The following is a 20458-nucleotide window of genomic DNA, read 5'->3' as shown; positions in this document are numbered from 1 at the left end:
GCCTTTTTCACCAAGGAATGCTTTCTCTTTTTTTTTTCTAAGTCTCATGATACACAGCTGGAGCATTGTTCAGAAGCATATAACCAAGTTTGGAAAAATATCAAAAGCAGAATTTGCCTTTCAATACTTGCTGCAAATTAATCTGATTAGGACAGCACCTTTACTTTTTTGGGGAGGTGTGTACAATGATAAGAAAATGTTACATTTTGTACATAAGGTTGTAGTCAAGAGTTCTACATTTAAAACCTATTTTATATGGGATGTGCTACAGTGGAAGATAACTTGTTTGTTGGAAGGATAAAAATGAAAAACACATGTTTTTAACTATTTACAACTGCTTTTTAATCTTTGTAGATCACACTGCTTTGCTGTGGAGCATAGAAACAGGGAAGTGCCTTGTCAAGTATGTAGGGCATGTTGGCTCAGGTAAGATACGGGCACGTTGTGAAAACTGGGAACAGAGCATGGGAGGGGGAAATGGATTTTGGCCAGTTACAGAAATGTTTATTGTGGTTTCACTTGCAGGTTTGCCAATGTCATTAACAAGTCAATTGTGAAGTTCCACTAATTTTCATACAGAGAACGTTTTGTAATATGATTCTTTGTTGGAGAGGCACATTAAGGCAGTTCTGCAAATGCTAAATGAGTAAACAAATCCATATAAAGAAATTTACAGGCACAGTTACGACACTCAGAAGTTAAATGTCAGAACTCGTTGTGGTCTCATGCATGTGGAGAACAAAAGAAGCTTATATAATCAGAAATTAGCTGTCTTGCAGGATCTGTGTTAGATTTGGGTTAGAAACTACAGCTGCTGGGTGAATATCTTTTTGTACTTCTTTGTTTAAGATCCCATATATAATTTGCTGCATAATACAAAGATCTTGACTTTAAGTCATGTAATTAAATATAGGTGTTTGTCTTTCTTGATACCAGCATAAATCAATATTCATGAAACTGTTTTTTAAACCCCTCTTTGGGTGGGGAGATGCAGTGCAGTGAGTGTTTTTGATATTAATCTTAATTTTTGGTGTCCAATTTGACAAAAACCTGATTAACCCCCTTCTGCTTCTTAATTAGTCATAACATAGGATTTTATAAACCAAAACTGAAGGGGTTTTCCATAGCTTTAACTTGCTGTCGTGCATTGAGGACTTTGAGTGATCATACCCTGGGAAAGTGAGGAACCCAGTTATTGACCAGGATTGTTTGTTTAAATAACTCAGCACATCACACAAACTTTGTGGCAAGGTTACAAATAGAATCAAGTTCCCTAGAACTGCTTCAGGTGTCCCTGCTGCATAACTTCTAGCTCTTACAGCACAAAGATAAATGCATAGAAACAACTGGTAACACGTTAATGCCTTCAGATATCTTAGGTTGTTTGCTGCATGGGCCTCTAAGTTCTAGAAACTCATGTTTGAAAACTTCACTCACTTAAATTTTCATGCTGGTAGTTTTAAAAAATTGCTATTTGGATAACTGTGAAAATAAGAAGTTCTAACTTGTATTTAAACAGTTGTGTTTAAACAACTGTGTTTGACCAACAACAAAAATTGTGTTTTATATAAATTTTATATAACTATATATATATCTATAAGTTATAATAGAAATAATGTTTTTTTAAATGTAATAAAATATTTTTTTTGTTTGACAGTTGATTTGAAATGGTTCAATGGTGTTTGGTGCCAGCAGCTGGTGCACCATAGAGTTAGTTCAGATTAAGGAATATCTTTTTAGAGTCATTACACCATGCTCTCCTGACAACATATGCATCTATTTTACTTGTATAATGGATGGAAATGGGTTCTAAATTCTGTCTTGAATTGAATCTTGTGCATTGAAATGAAATGCAGAACTTTGTTGGTTGATAAAATTCTTGCAGGAGACCGTGTTTTGATTACATATGGTTGCAGGGCTGAAATCTGATTGATGTTACTTGCATCATGTTTTCAGGCATTTGTTCTTGCAATGTTAAGTAATAAGCAGAATGTTAATGGTAAAATGTAGTAAGTTTTCATTAAATTAAAAATAATTATGATTACTTAAATTCTCTTTATGGAAGTCCAGGGTATTATCCCCTGTCAGCTTACACATGAATTTAATGTAGTTTGTTTATCCTCCCTAGCATGATCCACTTGTATTAAATTCAGGAAATAACTTGCTAGAGAATGTGTTGTATAATCAATTGTAGCTGCTTTCCTTGATGCTACACTTTTATATCACCTAAAAGATTGCTACCAAAAATTGCTGAAAACTTAAGACAGCTTGTTTTTTCAATGCTTTTAATGATATTGTGAAAGAATTCTTTTAGCATACCAACTTAAAACTTGACTTTTTTCATACAGTAAACTCCATAAAGTTTCATCCCACCGAGCAAGTGGCTCTCACAGGTATGTAAAGCTTTTTCATATATTAAGCATTTTAATCCTGATGGAAAATAAGTATAACTTGCTAATTTGTTCTGGTTGTAGCCTCTCTCCCTATTGCCTTGTCAGCATCCTTGTTGATTGAATTATTTTTATATTTGAAGGCATAACAAATCAGAGCTAGATCTTGCCATCTGTGTTTTTTATGTCATGTTGTCATTTGTGCTTGCCTGCTCCAAACCAGACACGTAGAATCATACCTCAGCAGAATGTTCTGGAATTCATCCCAGAGTACTCAAATAATTAGTGGGCATTATGGCAGGATACCTCCTGATTACCTACCAAAGTTCTTGGGAGTCTGGAGAGGTCTCTTCTGACTAGTGTTACTCCAATATTACAAGAAAGGTATGAGGAAAGACCCATGGAGCTACACACCTGTTAATCCAATCTCAGTTCCTGAAAAAATTATGGAGATTTTACTGGATACTGCTGAAAGGCATTTAAATAATAATGCAGTCATCAGGCATTGTCAACATGGATTCACAAAGGAAAGGTCCTGTTTAATTAATTTGACGTTCTTCTAGGATAAGGTGACCTGCCTACTGGATGAAGGGAATGTGATGGATTAAGTTTCTCTGGTTTTTTAGTAAGGGTTTTGGTACTGTCCTTCACGGTGTTCTGGGCAAGTTGTCCAGCTGTGGGATGAGCTGGTTCATGGTGTGCTGTGTGGCAGCTGGCTGAAGGGCAGAGCTCAAAGGCTTGTTGTAAATGGGGCTGTGTCTGGCTGGCAAAGGATCACCAGTGGTGTTCCTCAGGAATTGATTCTAGGGCCAGCCCTGTTCAGTAGATTTATCAGTGACCTGGATGCAGAGATTGAATACATCCTTAGCAAGTTTGTTGGTGATACCAAACTGGGAGGTGCTGATGATTGTCATGAGGGACAGGAGGCCTTTCAGAGGGATCCAAATCAGTGAGAGCACTGGGTGATGATTGGTGGAATGAAATTTAACAAGTTCCAGTGCCAGATGCTGCAGCTAAAACAGAGTAATGTTAGGCATCAGCATAAACTGGGAGAGAAGTGGTTGGAGAGCAGCTGTGCAGGATTAGAACATGTTTGTTCTGACCATAGCAAGGGCAGTCTTGAGTTTCTACTTAGTTAATAATCAATAAGTCTATTTTAAAACAGATGAAGTAAAAGTCACATGGTACCTTCTGAGATGTAAACTGCTACTAGTTAAAAGGCAGAAGAGGAATAGCTTCACACTTGCTATTTTGGGTTTCTCATTAAAACCATGGTAAAAACATTTAATGGGAGAAATCATTGAATGAAGATCCCAGTATTTTGAGAATCAGTAAATGAATATTTGGTGATGTACTAAATGCCTTCTTCAAATGTTACATATTGAGCAGTGGTGAGACTCATATTCTGATGTGTAGTGTTCAAGTGCATGTTTCACTGTGGGAGTGATTAATTTGGTAGCTGCTTATATCTTGCATAATGAGTTACGTTTTAGAGGTTGAGACTTGCTTACCATAAAGTTCATAATGATGTCATTAGGAAAAGATGCAACTTAGTGTTAGACAGTAAATGTAATCTTAAAGCTTGTTTTAATTGCCCATGGAAATACTCTTATTTATTCTCTCTCTCTCTCTTTTTTGTTTTTTTTTTCCTTTGCTTCTCTTCCCCTGTGCAGCATCTGGGGACCAGACAGCTCACATCTGGAGATACATAGTACAGTTGCCTACACCTCAGCCAACTGCAGACTGCAATGTAAGCAATCAACTTGCTGCAACTAAACTAATTGCACAACAATTTCATCAGATACAGGTTTTATAATAAGACTGAATGTTAAATTTACACATAATTTAAAAACTACATGATTTCAGGACAGCCAAAAGTGGGATTTTAAGGTTTTCGTTTAACAGCTGTATCAGCTTTTCTTTGAAAATAGACTCCTTTCATGTTTTCAAGGGCATTTCAAGGTTGCAGAATAGAATTTACAGCTTCAAGTAGATGAATTGACTTTTTATTCTTGGTAGTAAATGTGTAAATGAACTATAAATGAACAGTCAAATAACTGCTTTTTTGTAATAATGTTCTTTTTAAACTGGTTAAATTCTTGTGGTGTAACCTACTGTGGCTATAGTTTCTAGTGGATTGAAAAGTGATGGTAAAGACTTGTGATTTTGGCATTTATTTAATTGAGTCTTTATTGATTTCTAATCAACCCTTGCCAGCACACATCAGACTGTCTGATTTTGTTGTCCCTAAGCCTTTACTTAGTCAGTATTTACTCTAGCCTGTCAAATGCTAATTTTACTTAAAGCACCCTTACTAAATTGTGAAGAAAACGTGGTTTATAGCATGAGCTTCTCAGTAGGCAAAATAGGGGCAAGAGTTGACTCTGTAATATGAGACAGATTTCTGAATGGAAAATGTTTGATTCAGTTATTTGATTTGGCATTTCCATTTTGAAAGAATGCTATCTTTTTCACCCCCAAGTAATATAAAAGAAAGATATTTTTGTCTTGTGTAAAAGGAGTTCAGGGAGTCATATTTAATGATGAGGAAAAGAATTTATTTTGCGTCCAGTTTACATTAGCACTGCATGATGACTGTGCATTGACCAACAGACAAATATTGCTTTGATGATTTGAATTTAATGGATAAAAATGTCTGTAAATTATTGTCTTCCCAAAGATTAACATAGTCAGTGTCCTGTTAGATGCTTTCTACCTTTAAAAATTGAAAGGAGACAAGTCCCTTGGTAATGTGCCGCAGTGAAACTCTAGGGTGATACACTTACCCTGGAGTAAGATAGTAAAGGGGACTGACACTCAGAGCTAAAGAGCTTGGAGGAGATTTTAAAATGAAGCAGAAACATGAATCATTTCAACTGGAAAAAAACCTCCTAAGATTATCAAGTCCAGCTGTTAACCCAGCACTGCCACACATCTCCATTAAACCATGTCCTTGAGGGTGACATCTACACATCTTTTAAATCAACGTCCAGGGATGTTGATTTCACCACTTTCCTGGGTAGCCTGTTCCAAGGCTTGATAACCTTTTGGTGAAGAAATTTTTCCTAATATCCAGTGTAAACATCCCCTGGTGCAACTTGAGTATACTTCCTCTTGTCTATCACTTGTTCCTTGGGAGAAGACACTGACACTCACCTGACTGCACTTTCCTTTCAGAGAAATGTAGACACCAAAGAGGTCTCCCCTGAGCCTCTTTTTCTTCAGGTTGAAAAACTCCAGTTCCCTCAGCTGCACATCAGCAAGTTGTTAAAAGGAGTTATTAAAACTGCATTTAACTTACTGGTTATATTCCTTCAACCAAGTTTGTGATAGTGAGTACTGGAATAGTCTGGGTGCAGCAGAATTAATTTACCCACATTCACATTAAAGAGATTGGGAATCACACTGCAAACTGTAACTTAGAGACATTCCTTCCCTTTTGTTCTACATCTTTTTTTCTCTTGCATTTTACAGCAAGTGTCTGGAGAAGATGAAGTTGAAATCTCGGATAAAGATGAACCTGATGGAGATGGAGATGGTTCCAGTGATTGCCCCACTGTCAGAGCCCCGTTAACTTCACTGAAAAGCCATCAAGGAGTGGTCATAGCAGCCGACTGGCTTGTTGGGGGGAAGCAAGCTGTGACAGCATCATGGGACAGGACAGCAAATTTGTATGATGTAGAGACTTCTGAACTTGTCCATTCTCTTACAGGTATTTGTTCAATCTCAAAAAAATTAAATTGGTTTGTTTTTATATGAGGGACTATTTGTAGATACTAAAATATTGAGAAAATTAAGTCATTTCTCTGGAGCAGGATGTGTGTACCATCTGCTGCTCAGTGTTGTAATAGTTTTTGAAATTGCAGTCTTATAAATCCCCTGAGTGTGAATTTGTCTTCTTTTAAGCCTGTGATTTAACCTGTGAAAAAATAGTTGTTTAAATTGAATGTATCCAAATTTTAGTTCGTGCAAAGGGCTTTTGCAGTGTTCATGGTGTGTTAAGCAGCAATAACCTACACTACTGAATGTGAAATAAGTAGTGTGATTTTTGCCTTCAAATACATTCCCAAACTTTTCCAGCAGTAAAAGGATTAAAGTTCAGAAAGATTGTTACTCCTTTCTGTTTGGGAAAAAGAAAAAATCATCAGCATTTCATTCCAAACGTATGTGGAAATGAAAAGTCTGATTTTCTTTTTCTTTACCTTACATGTTCTCCTGTGTGTTTGTAGGGCACGACCAAGAGCTCACGCATTGTTGTACACATCCCACCCAGCGCCTCGTGGTGACGTCGTCCCGCGACACCACCTTCCGCCTGTGGGATTTCAGAGATCCTTCTATCCATTCTGTGAATGTCTTTCAGGGCCACACAGAGTAAGTGACAGCTTCTTCACAGGTTTTCACAAGTTCAAAAAGTTGCAAATCTGCCCAGAACTGTTCCTGTGAGCTCATTCCTGTTTTGAGACAGATTTTCACAGGAACCCTCAGTTGTCTTCCTTCAAATGTAGCACAGCAGTACATAATTGCCAAAACAGCAGCCAGGGCTCTTGGTGTGCAGTTGCTCATATGGTAAGTCTTGATAAAAATTGTTACAATTCAAGGCGATTTAAGGTATGAGGTTCTTTTTGGCATTGGTTATACTTGCACTTTGGGGTTATTGCAGTGATGCAGTGGATCAAGCAGATTGCCTCTGCTTGTCTTGATGCTCACTGTGAAGTAAAGGTTATTCCTTTGAAACCAGTGGATAAAAAAGGATTAATTTTTACCTTTAAAAGCTTCTAATTTTTACATAAAATAAGAAATAAAAGTACAGGCGCTGGTTGCCATGTTATGCCGAAACTGTGGTTCTGGTGTAACATTTTTGGTTACCACTTTAGGCTTAGTGTTATTATACTAACTAGTATTGAACATGGACAAATGTAGTTCTGAGAATCTGTATTCTGGTGTTTACTTAACTTTCTGGTTTCTGGAACTCTGATACATGGAAAATGCAGGTGTAACTTCGAAATATTTTACTCAAGGAAGCAAATCTTTTCTTGACTTGTGAATATTTGAGCTTGACTGCTTTAGAAGAAGTTTCACCTCCCTTCTTCAGAATGAGAGATGATTGTTAATCCTAGCTCAAAATACAAACCCAAGTATTTATTCACATTTCTGCTTTTTGTTAATTCAAGAGTGCAATTTACATTATGACTGAATTTCAGTACCCTCTTTTTTCATTTTCTCAGCTATTGACTAGTCTATATATAAACTAAAACCTCCTAAATCCCCTCTGCCTTGGACTCCTGAGCTTGATAAATTACTCGGTGCTTTACAATCATCCTGTATAAGTGGCCATCTTCTCCTGATAAAGCAGCAAGCTTGATTTTGTGGCCTACATCCTAGAATTGTTTAATCTCATCACTTTCATATTCTTCTATCACTTTTCCTAGAATGTCATATAAAGTTGGAAGGTTTTGTATCCATTGGTGCTTGCATTTTTTCCAAGCTGATTAACTGCTTTGTCTCAAGATGTTTTGTTAGAGAAATGACCAAGACTGACATTTGTGGTTTTCCATATATTTGCTGAGACCAAATGATGTTGATATTGGGTGATGGTGCATACTGTAAAAACTGTTAGCTGGTGTTCTGGCTTCTATTGCTGAGACCTGTAAACTAGCAGAGTTTATTTTTTAGAAATGGAATAGACCTTGTGCAACCTCTTCAGTCACTCTTACTCTAGCTTTTAATAATCATATTTGTTTTTTTTCTGCTGTATCAACTGTCTCTGTTTTGTACTTTGAATGTATGAGTTTTTAGTATTGACATAGGCTTTTTCACCAAATACACTCTAAATCTGATGTCTCAAAACTGATTTTACTTTTCAGTGAGTTTTACTTTTCAGTGTCCAGGGCTGCTGAGGTTTCTCATTTGTGGAAGGGGTAATTCTATTACAGATGTTTCACTGACAAGTGCAGACAGAGGGGAGATGGGGGATTGATGTTTTTGCTGTTGACATACTTTGAGGAATTTTATTTTTGTTCTTTTATTGTTTTGCCTACTGGCAATCAATCAACACTGAAACAATCTTTTCACATTAAGCAGCATAGAATAAACTTTTTTTTTTTTTTCTTTTTTTTTTTTTTTTTTTTTTTTTTTTTCTTTTTTGAATGTCTGTTTGAATAATTTGCCAAGTACTTAATATTTTGATAGGCCTTTGGCATCAGTTCTGTAAATTGGATGTTACAGTTGTTAACACTGATGATTTAAAGTCCTCAACCATAAGTTTTAACTCCCTCTGGCTGAATAGTACCTGATGAGTCTGGCGCTCACAGAGCAGCTATTTTGTCACCAGATCAACTAGCAATGCGCTGTGCCAATATAATTAGATGCCGAACATCTCAATCACGAGGCCAGCATTCCGTGTTGATTGCGTCCTACACCCAAAATCTCATTCCGTGCCGTCCCGCTGTCCGCACCGCCGCCGCTCACCGGCAGGTGGCAGCAGCGCCGCGGCGAGCGCCCGGCCCGAGGCAGCGGCGCGATCTCGGCTTCCTTTAATTAATTAGCTTTAATGAGCGGCGCTGGAGGTGTACGCGGAACGGCTCGTTATCGTGTGAAAACTAAAACCGCTGCTGATGTGTTGAGAGACTAAAGAATCCTGTTATAGACAGAGGATATAAAGCTTTTATAGGGTTAATTGATGTCAATGTAGTGCATTGTCCTGTATGTCAAAGTGGTGGGATGTCACCATCTGTGAGAGATTATTTGTTTCTTAAGTGGACTGAGAAATCACCAGTCATTTTGGTGTCCTGAACGTAGCTTTATTAAAAGCAGACTGTTTCTTATCATCTACTATTAAGACAGTTTAAGAAAGTAAGTTCTCTTCCAGTAAGGCCAAAAGGAATCATTGTGATCAACCTGTCTTGAGCTGCTTGCATTGATAATTGTTTTGAATTAAGAGGTAATTTTCGAATTGCCAACTGTATGTTAGGTTGTTCCAATGGCAAAGATTTCAACCTTAGGTCTTGGAAAATTCTATACATTGCTTGTTGCAGTGTTTAATTAACTTTCCTGTTAAACTTTTTCTGCCTCCCTAGTCTGTCTAGCTTCAGATTCATGTCTTGGGCTTTTTATCTTCAAGTGCCTTGTTTCCTGTGATAATTATAGAAGTTTCCTCTGTTTTCTTCTTGTATTTTCTGTTCTTATTTACATGTTACCTATTTTGCCTCAAAGTGTGTTTCTAAGTTTATTTTGACATTTATAGACCAAGTATAGTACATTGATGGTACTTTTTTCCTTCAAGTCTGCATTCACCTGGGGTCTTTTTTGAAGTTGTATCTCCCCATGGAAATTTCCAGTTCTGTAAACATTTCTTTTTTACATTTTTCATATATGTGTGTGTGTTTGGATAAATATCACTGTTTCAGTTCAATAAATGACTTTGCCTGTGCCCTGCTCACTTAGCAGTAAAAGTATCTTGTCTAGTTTTAGATTTGTTGTGCCTCCAGTTCATCTCACTTACTTATTCTCTACTGATTAAAAAAAAAAAAAAAAGAAATGCTGTGGAAATAAGACTGATGTTTGCTTCAATATAAATATTTTTTATTGTCTGGTTCTGTACGTGCACCAATAGGAATTTGTCTTACTAGTGCTGAGAATCCCCATATGAAGAGTTTCAAAGAGCCCTGGGAAAAGATTACATTTATGTTATAATCCAGGCACTAACTTGTGGCCTGTTAACTAAATTGATTTCAAGAGCTAAAGCCTCCAAAAATCATACTGGTGGCTCATATTCCAATATCTTTTCTCCAGCAGATATTGCTTTTAAATACATGATTGATAATAACAGCTGTTCTTCCATTGAGAAATTATTCAATTTAGCAGTTATTGGTTAGAGCTCTTCAAACTGAATTAAGGTTTTGTTCTGCGGAGCAAGGTGGTTCTGGCATCTACATGGCAGTTTTCATTTCACTTCACTTGTGCTTTCCTTTGCTGACACCTGCACAGCCCATCTTGTCCCAGCTGTGAAGGCCTTGCTTTTCCCAGCACGGTGACCTAGTTGAGTAACTCTGGTGTTGACTCTTGAATATCTGCTTGATGAGTTTTTCTGTCCCTTTAAGCACTCTGCATGTGCTGGGTTGTGTCTTGATGTGTGGAGCCTTCTAAAATGTTAATGCTGGAAATGTTTACTATTTGTAGCTTAAAAAAAAAATCTAAGTCTATACAGGTCTAGCCAGTACTTTACAGATTTTATGCATTTGTTCTGACAGTTTAGTAACACAGGAAATAAATTAATCCCCTATGGACAGCAGAATGTTTATTAGCTGGTGGATTCATATACAGTGTTTAAACTACAGTTTTTGCTATACATTTGAAGTATATTGATATTCATATGCAGCTGAAAAATTACTTAGTAAATAATAAAGGGTTTTCTTTTCTTTAGTGGCTGTCAGAGGTACACACTGGTTGGGGACAGTGCTCTTGAAATGCCTGAAAAAAAATGCAGGGCTTCCTGCAAGTCAGTACTTGCAAACACCATCCTTCAAAGAATAAGGTGATGTCTTCAGAAACAGCTTTGGGTTGCTATCCTTAAGTGAATATCCTTTGTTAATGCTTTTTGGTTTTTCAGTATATAGTTATGTATCACCTTGCCATGGCAATTAAATGCGTTTTTGGTTTTAAAAACCCCATAAATTGGAATGAGTACTTTTGTCCTAGTGCAAAAAAATTACAAAGTTTGTTTACTACTTTTCAAACTTACTGATCTTAGTGGCTAGATTGAGCCAGTGCATCAAGCATGCATTTGTGTTAGCTGTGGCATCTTTATCTGTGTGCTACTTTCTGATTATACTCAGGAAAAATTGCTGATCATGGATCTTATGTTATTTCTTACAAAGAGCTTATAGCTCTTTTGGACTGCAGCATATTCCATCTCCTTTCACTCTGCTTGGGTGGCTCTAAGAGACCAGAAGGGAAAGTTCCTCTTCATTTGCTGCCTGTATGTCTCTGAATGTGCAGCTGAATGGTGAGTTGTGCTTCATCCTGAGAACTTCGAAATTAGAGAATTGCAAATATGTCTTGCTTCAACTTTAGGTTTTCCAACTCCTATGTTTGCTGAAGAATCTGCATTAAAAAATATAAAAATTACTAAGCAGCTGCTGATTAGGATGCTGAGCTGAATTCTGACATTTAGTGAATTGAGAGTTAATGTCAAAATGGCATTCTGTTTCAAGAGACTAGTAATTGCTTTAGTTTTTGTGGACACTTGGGTTTGCCAAGGTCAGCTGGCTTTCTCAGAATCTTGGGTCTCCAAGATTTAATTCTCATACCTTATTTGTGTCTGTCTTGAATATATTGTTCTTGAAAGAGAAGTCATGGCGGGGGGAGAAGTGCCTTTTCTCCAGGCAGTGATGTCATTAGACATCCCTGTTGGGAAGCAGTCTTATTCTAGATATGCCCAATGATTCAAGATTGCTGCTTGAATTCTTATGTCACCACACTTCCTTGGTGAAGTTAAAGCATGTGTAGATGTATCCCTAAAAATACAGGCTTTGCACCTTTGACTAAAATCTGTGCTTGGGCTTTTAGTCAAAACCTTTTGTGCCAAACAAAATTTATCAAGTTGGATGCTATCAGTGGTGTTTGATCAGTCTTAACACATCTGTTCTTTTCAAGATAGTCCTGTTCTTGCTTCAGTTATTAATTTCATTAGTGATGCTTTGTCTACCATTTTTCTGTTGTTTCTCATCAAAGAATGCCTTAGGCATTCCCCATGTGTGGATAACTCAATCTAGCTTCTGTAAGAAAAACAAAATTTTTGTGTTGAAACATTCAGTTTTCTCCCCAAGTCTCACTGATTAACTAGATGGTTCTGATATCTCTGTTAATATTCCTACCTTGTTCTGTCTGCTGAGGGACTTTTTTGTCCTCTTGCATTTCATTGAAAAAACCTCCAAACGTGCATTTCACACACTGTTCTGATCCTACATTTGCATGTTGAATATTCTTTAAACGAAGATTATGGCCTGGGCTCAAAGCTCTTGGGTTAGCTTTGTTGAAATGCTTCTAGTGCTTCTGAACATTTTTACAAAACCTTTTGGTTTACATTTACTGCATAGACATAACAGAGCATGATAAGAATTCAGTGGTTTTCTTAGACTTGTTAGCAGCCTTAAAACTGATAGTTCAGGGATCCAGATTTGAATATGCCTCACTTCCCATGCTGAGTGCTTCTTCAATGATCTGTTTCAAGACAGACTAGGGCCAGCATGTTTTACATGCCTTCAGCCCATCCAAACTACCACTCCTCGCTCTCTTGCACAGCTTGAGTTCCCAGTTTTCTTTTCTAACATTCCCCCAGCCTGATACTGGCATGGATTATTGAAGTGCCACTCTCTATGGCTCCCTACAAGGAGGTTGTAGCCAGGTCAGTGTCTTCTTCCAGGCCTGGTGAGAGAACAAGAGGAAATGGTCTCAAGCTGCTAGGGGAGGTTGAGGTTGGACATTAGGAGGAATTTCTTCACAGAAAGGGTGATTAGACATTGGAATGGGCTGTCCAGGGAGTGGGGGAGTCATGGTCTCTGGAGGTCTTTAAGGAAAGACTGGATGTGGCACTCAGTGCCCTGGTCTAGTTGACATTGTGGCGTCTGGTCACAGGTTGGACTTGATGACCTCAGAGGTCTTTTCCAACCTGAATGATTCTGTGATTTTGTAATTCCTTCATGGTTTGTCTTACTGTTTCTTAAATTGGAGAAAAGTATCTGCTGGTATTTGGAGATAAATCCACAGATAGACTTTGGGAATTATGTGGAATTATGTGTGTAGCTCTTCCTGGAATCAAGTGCTTTTGGTGATTCTGAAACCTGAATGCCCTCAAATGTGGAGGCACTAGTGCTCTCCTCACCTGGACCTCCTGTGGCCAGTGCCATCTCCACAGGATGGGATGGGCAGTGGGGGTTTTAAGCACAATTCAAGCACAGTTCCTGGCTTCCCCTCAGGCTCCAGACTGCTTGATGTGGGCTTATGCTTTGTCCCCCTGAAACAAAGGAAACTTGTCTAGAAAATGTGATACCAAATTGAGCTTCCTTTAGGTTTTGTTTCTCAATTTTACCACTTAAAATGAGATGCATATTTGAGCCCTCAAATTTTACTGATTGCATAAAATGGTAGGTAATTGCATGTATTCAAGTTACCTTGAATAAATTTATCTGAAAGCTTTGATTTACTTAAGTTTTGTCCCACACACAGATTTATGCATGTAGATGCCTGTTCAAGGCCATGAAAATGTGTTATCTCCCAGTTCGATGGTAAATCCCAGTTTAGGTTGCAAATCAAAATGGAAAGAGCAGTGTTAACTTCTTTTTCGGTGCATTGCCAGTGAGAGTTCTGCATCAGCATTTCATGCTCCAACATTTTCAACGTTTTTCCTTGCCCCCCTTCCCCTATGTGTGAAATTTCAGCAGATTGTTATGCAAAGCAGTTTTGTGTCTCAGTGTGACTGGGGAGACAGCTGTTCGGCCTAATGAGGAGTGCGAGCGCCGCAGCATTTCTGGTGATTGAGACCCACGCAGGGAGCAGGATGTTGGAGGCCAGGCACTGGTGTGTGGTGAGGAAGTGCCACGCTGTCAGCTGGAAGTACACGCTCGGCTGCTCCCTATGACAAGATAAATGAGTTTTGCTGGGGTTTGGCAGAGGCTGAAGCTTTTTCGGAGAATAGTTGTAGCACACCAAACTCCCTGTGGGACCCACAGTTTGAAGTGTCATAAGACTGTTTCCTCTTTGCTTGTTTTTTTTTTTTTTTCTTTCTTTAATGTCCTACAATACCTGTCATCTTTTTGAGTTATTAAAAATCTAATGTCTTCTAGCATTCAATTAACATGGGGGCTGATGATCTTTTGTTGACACTTTTTATTAATTTAGCCAGGGGGATGTTAACCATATTTTTATCAGAGTTAGAACAAACTGAAGACTAATACAAACAATAATTAAATCTAGCCACATGAAAATAGAGGAAAAAGGCTTTTAATTTTTGTGATATGGATGGGGTTATGGAGGCATTACTTTTGAAAGGTTGGTTGTTTATTGGTTGCTTCTGTTAACTTCTTTCTACCCACAGACTTTGTGTCCCTTTCTTTCTTCTCATCATTCCCCTTTAGCTGGGCTGAAATCCTAGTTTAGTTTATAAGTAGGAAGTGGCCTTTCTTCTCATTACTGTTTTGATTTAATGAAAAAAAACCAGATAAATACAAAACCAAGAAAAATATTGCTGAGATGCATCTGTCATTTTACGAGATGTCCCAGTTGGAGTATCAGAGCAGACAGAATATAATTTGTGCTGTGTAAGATCTATGAGCGCAGCACTTGCTCGTGTTTTAGGTCAGTACTGTTGAGCATGTTTTTGAATTTAGATGCATGTGTTTTTTTAAAATATGAACTCATTATTCCACTTTAAAATAAGAGAAGAAACAAACCCAAAAAACCACTTTGTCTTTACTCAGAGGAATGAAGTGCTAATAACCCTTCCCAGAGGGAGGTTTGTGAGAATGATACTGTTTTGGCCTTTCTAGACTTGTTGTTTAGTTACTTAAAGCTTCAAGCCTTGCAATCCTATTTTGAAAATGAGATATCTCTGAGAATTGAATTGAGTGTTTCCCTTAAAAGAGTCATGCTTCATTTTTGTAAAAGCACAGGGAATGTTATTCAGACATCCATATACTGTTTGCCTTGGAACTGGGACCAAAATTTTTGATCATAACCACTGGGTTCAGGAAGAAGTGCTTTCATATTTAGACATTAAATTCAAGGCTCCATATGTAAAAGATTGTTTTCATAGTCCCATGTGCTTGCAAATAGTGCACATCCCAGCCTGTAGGGCCTTGCAGAGCCGAGCTGAGGGTGAACAGAGGTAGACCACTAAGCACCTTTAAAGTTGTCACTAAAAACAGACCAGCAGCTTTTCCTTAGCCTTTCTGTTACTTGCCCTATTTCCAGAGAGCTAAGCAGAATTTCATTGCATTTTTATTTTCCAAAGTTTTGCGTGGTGTGCCCAATATCTGAACAGTTAAGCTGAAAAGAGTAACTTAAGCTGGAAAGGATTTTGTTATCTTTTGAGAGTCTTTGGAGGAGCAGGAAGGATTGAGCTAACCTGGGGTTGGCATTCTGTTTTCCTGGCAATAGTTTTGAATGTTTTCATTTAAAAATGATAAATCTAAGGATTAGAGAACCTTATGTGGTCAAAGAAACTTAACATGTTTGAAAGTGATAAATGATAAAGCAAAACCAATATGAGATCAAAGAAGCTGGAAAGCTCTTTAAAGTTTTGAAGAAAAAGGACCCAAAAGTGGAGGGTTATTTTAAGACAGTTTCACAACACATTCCAGCTGTAATTGGAATAAAATATATGATGGGAAAACAGATCAGATTTGTTTGTTGGCAGTAAAATACTAAAGTGCAGTATATTCACTCACCTGGAGATTTTCTATGACTTGAATTCTTTATGCTGTTGTGTGCTAAGAAGTCTCCCAATGTGTGTGGAAATTATGGAGATTGAATAGAGAATTTTAAACTTATAAACATAGCTTCAAATGTGTTGCAGCAGTATAGAGATTAGTAAAAGCCTGAATTTTTTTTTTCTGAGCTTCTTTGTATAAAGAACTAGTGGGAAGTGCAGATGTTGGTAAATCTAAAGGAGTTTGGGCTGGTAGGAGACAACTTTGGGGGTAAGAACATGCCAGCTGTATTGTGCAGCAGCTTGACTGCATGAGTGAGTTTTCTTCCCAAATAAGAAGGTGCCTGATGAAAGAGGCTCAGCAGTTGTGGCCTTCATGTATGTTTTAACTTTTTGACTTTTTGTTCATAAAGTCCAGAAGATTAGTCGAAGACCTCTTGATTCTTTCTGTAATCATCTCCCTGGTGGCTTAGCTGCACTCTAATAATGTGTTAGGAAACTTGGTATCATGAATAAAGTGGGCCTTCATCCTAATTAAAACTTAATTTGGTGTCAATTTAAATTAAGAGGCTTGCATAAACTGGTCCATTGTGACCTGGCTTGTGCTAATCTTAATCAGCAGCTTGGATAGGACATGAATTCAAATTTCTGCAGAACAACTAAAGTGACAGTAACAACTGACAACTTAAATTAAAATTACTAAATTCTAAGAAATTGATGTGCATGACCCGAGTTACAAGATAGGTCATTAAATCAAATCTGTAGAAACAGAATTGAGAAGGCTTCCCTAATGATTATAAGGAGAGACAAAAATGCTTTGTTAGTACATTATGTGGGCAGAAAATAACTGTTTTTGAGTTGGGAATTCACAAAATTACAATGAAAATTGTAGTACAAAAGCTGTTAATTGGATAATATGAAATAAAGGTAAAATATTTAAAAATAATCATAGAATCATCAAGACAAGATTTGTACTCTATGCTGCTAATTCAGTGGGGGTTGTGTGATAAACCTGGTGAACAGGAGTGCAGAACTTCAAAAGTGAATTCAGGTTTCAAGACTGGGCCTGTTTAGCTTATGTCAGAATCAGTGGAATATGAAAGATGCCTCCAGAGTGAGTCTCTTCTGTTGGGTTGCTTCTCTTAGCACTTGGGCCAGTCAAACCCTGTTCACCTTAAGTGTCATAGCTTCATGTAAGAATATTTTTTAATTCAAAAATAACTGCTTGGAATTTTAAAATTTCAGATTACTCTGCTTAAAAAAATAAAATAAAAAAAAAGGCAAGCTACATATGCTAAAGGAAGCACAGGAACAGAAAGTAAAACTTTAAATCAGATGCTAGCTTAATAAAGAAGTTTAGAGTTTGACATCTTTGTCTTTACTCCTGATTGTTTAGCACTGTGACATCTGCAGTTTTCACTGTGGGAGACAATGTTGTTTCTGGTAGTGATGACCGTACAGTAAAAGTCTGGGATTTGAAAAACATGAGGTCTCCTATTGCAACGATCCGCACAGATTCTGCAGTCAACAGGTAAGCAGATCTGAGTTGCTGCTTTGCTTAATTCATGATTTCTTAATTAATTCTTAGTTTCTTTCACATGTGGGAATGCTTTAAAGCTGTGCCACAGGGATTTAGATTAGACATTTCTTTCCTGAGATGATGGTCAAATCCTGGAACAGGCTTCCTAGAGAGGTGGTTGATACCCCAAGCCTTCCAGTATTTAAGAGGTATTTGGACTATACCCTTTGTAACATGTTTTAAGCTTTGGTCACGCCTGAATTGGTCAGGTAGTTAGATTGGATGATTGTTGCAGATATCTTTCAACTGAAATAGTCTATTCTATTAATTCATGGAATATAAATTTATTTTTTGTCCCTGAAATTAAACTTGATATTTATAAGAATTTGAAAAAGGTCTAAAATGGTCTTATAAACTGCAGGTGTAATGAATTATTAAGTACATTGCTTTTAAGTAATTTTCTGTAAGAAAATGCAGATGTTAAGGCTAGTTGAGGATCTAGTGCAATAGAAAATACCTTAATGGTTCAATATTTTTTTTCTCTTTCTATTTGTGAATTCTAGACAGGAAAAATTCAGCTGCATCCCCTTCCCGTGAGCTTAAATTTGTGCTGTCAGTTTCTATTTGCCAGGCTCGTTGTTTCCTACCCAGGCTCCTTTTGTCCCTTCCCTGCAGGATTAACGTGTGTGTTGGCCAGAGAATCATCGCCCTTCCCCACGACAACCGGCAGGTGCGGCTGTTCGACATGTCGGGGGTGCGGCTGGCACGGCTCCCGCGCAGCAACAGACAGGTACCTGCAGAGCTGCCCCTCTCAGCACAGCCTGTGCTTCCTCATGCAAGCCTCCAAGGGCCATTTGCTCTCTCCAGCTTAAATGCTGAACGGCACTGGTCTGAATAAATATGCTGTTAGTTATTAAAAATAACCAACTTGCCAATATGAAACATTTTATGCTTTTTAATTGGGGTTGGAAATGGTGTTTTGAGTGATTTTCATCATGATTTTTCCCCTTACTACAGCGAAACACATATCTGCCTTCTCTATGAAATGGAAAAAATGTGTAAGAGCACTTCAGATAGGTTTTAATGTCTTGATGAGAATTGTGTCAGAAAAAATGGCTCCCTGTGAGGCTTAATGGTGATTTTCTCATAGTGGTTCTTTAAAATTATGCAGTGTCTAATTGGTTTGTATATTCCAAGCTGGATGGGGCTCTGAGTGACCTGATGTGGTGGAAAGTGCTCATGCCCATGGCAGGAAGGTTGGAACCAGATGATCTTTAAGGTCTCTTCCAACCCAAACCATTCTGAGTCTATGACTTAGTAACACAGAGGGGAAAAAGTGAGGGTCAGTTTTGTGAGCTCACCTTGTATGATTTGGTGATAAATTTTAATTTTTTTCTTCAGTGAGGAATTTATTCACATAAATTCTCAATGTGTCCTACCATGTAATAAGCCATCCTTGCTGCAACCATCAAGTTTTGTGCATTTATGGCACTATTTGGCACGGCAAGCATCACTAATGGAGCAAATCAGAGTGATTAAGTGAAATTAATTGGATTATGTCACATAAATAGGCTTTTTTGGGGGTTGATTCAGCAGTTCTTGACAGAATTTCAGAAGGAGTTCCAAGATTTACTTAATCTCTTTTTGATTTTTTTTCTAATCTAGGTGGGTTTTTAAATTTATTGTAGTCTTGAGGGGTTTTTTTTGTGTGTGTATGTATTTTTCTTTGTTTTCCTTAGTATTAGTTCCATTCAGGCTGACACTACAGAAATAATGGCTTTATTTTATTTTTTTAACCTGAATGTTGATCAAACCCTATTTTGTACATTTTTATTACTATTGAACTATATTCATCAGGATGACATTCTTCCTGCTGCAGTATTATTCCTCCTGAATTATGAATTATATGGACACTTAGTCTTGCAGGCTTGTTACAAAGTAGCTGCCAGCAAATAGTTCCTTATTTTAAGACTACTTTTATAAATAAAAGTGCTAAAATCAAAAACTGATTTCCTAATGTAAAGAAAATGTAACTAGATAGCAAACAAACCTTGGCATGTTTTTGTATGCATCTGTGCTTATGGTGCAGTGCTGGTGCTAAGGAGCCACATCATTGTGAAGACTTTGACCATGCAGATGCAGGTAACAATGACCTTTAGGATTCTCAGGGGCTGTTTGCAGAGTAGGCTGAGGATTGGCAGGTTGCACTTTGAGTTGCAGTGCGTGTCAGTAACGGTGCTGTCTCCTGTGCTGGGCAGGGGCACAGGAGGATGGTGTGCTGCTGCGCCTGGTGCGAGGACCATCCCATCTGCAACCTCTTCACCTGCGGCTTTGACCGTCAGGCCATCGGCTGGAACATCAACATCCCTGCTTTGCTACAAGAGAAGTGAACTGCCGAGAGAGTTTCTGCCTTTGTGTCGCCGTGGACTTCTACACCTGGGCAGGCTTTTCTGAGCACTGGTCTGCTGTCGCTGTAAAAGCTCCTCCGTGAGGGGAGACCTGAGCAAGTGTTGTTCTCGTTACCACATTGTGCACAGTTTGCATGGGTTGTACAGAGAAATGTGATTTTTTTAAAAATTAGTTTGTCTTGTGTATGAACTTTTATATTTTGGCATCCACTGGTCAATATGTTCACTGTTGCGTAGAGCACATAAATGTTCATAAGTTATTTAGCATTTAATAGTTACACAGTAGGGCATTACATTTGTGACATAAATGTGAAACTTATGTAATTACTGTAGAGTGTATACAGTCTGTTACGTTTTTCCATGACTCTACATATCTGCCTTGTGTTAAAAGGAATCTGCAGGGCTAAAACTTTGAAATGAAGTGTGACTTTCACTAGTTGTATGATTGTAAACATTTTCCTGTTTGCATCTGATTTGAATACTTTTTTTAGTGCTGCCGTATAGTGCAACTTCGACTCCATTTTTACTCTGGTTACTAGAGAAATAGTAGATTTGAGAAGGAAAATGCAAGCAACTTGTAGTGAGTGTAGACTGATAGGTTTATTTGTAATCTTTTTTGTACTTTTTATTTTGAGAAAAGGAAAAGATTCATTCTGCCCTTCTTATATAAAATGATTCTGAAACCTCATCACATTTCATATTAGCAAAAATCCAG

At 37.8% G+C, this 20458-nt stretch overlaps 1 protein-coding gene across 2 annotated transcripts in view; it reads left to right on the top strand.

The window, feature by feature from the left end:
* Positions 1-19964, top strand: part of WDR37 (WD repeat domain 37) — a 40538-nt gene extending 20574 nt beyond the window's left edge. For both annotated transcript variants that reach the window (XM_056484520.1, XM_056484521.1), the window contains 8 exons: positions 355-426; positions 2349-2393; positions 4064-4140; positions 5865-6102; positions 6620-6761; positions 17213-17347; positions 18011-18125; positions 19594-19964. In XM_056484520.1, the coding sequence (XP_056340495.1) occupies positions 355-426; positions 2349-2393; positions 4064-4140; positions 5865-6102; positions 6620-6761; positions 17213-17347; positions 18011-18125; positions 19594-19725 (956 nt within the window). In that variant the 3' untranslated portion in view covers positions 19726-19964. The remainder of the gene's footprint in view (positions 1-354; positions 427-2348; positions 2394-4063; positions 4141-5864; positions 6103-6619; positions 6762-17212; positions 17348-18010; positions 18126-19593) is intronic.
* The last annotated feature ends 494 nt before the right edge of the window (positions 19965-20458 follow it).

Source organism: Oenanthe melanoleuca, chromosome 2 (genome assembly GCF_029582105.1).
Source record: "Oenanthe melanoleuca isolate GR-GAL-2019-014 chromosome 2, OMel1.0, whole genome shotgun sequence".
NCBI classification, from domain to species: Eukaryota; Metazoa; Chordata; class Aves; order Passeriformes; family Muscicapidae; genus Oenanthe; species Oenanthe melanoleuca.
Note: the sequence above shows the minus strand (reverse complement) of the source record. Positions and strands in the feature narration are given on the sequence as shown.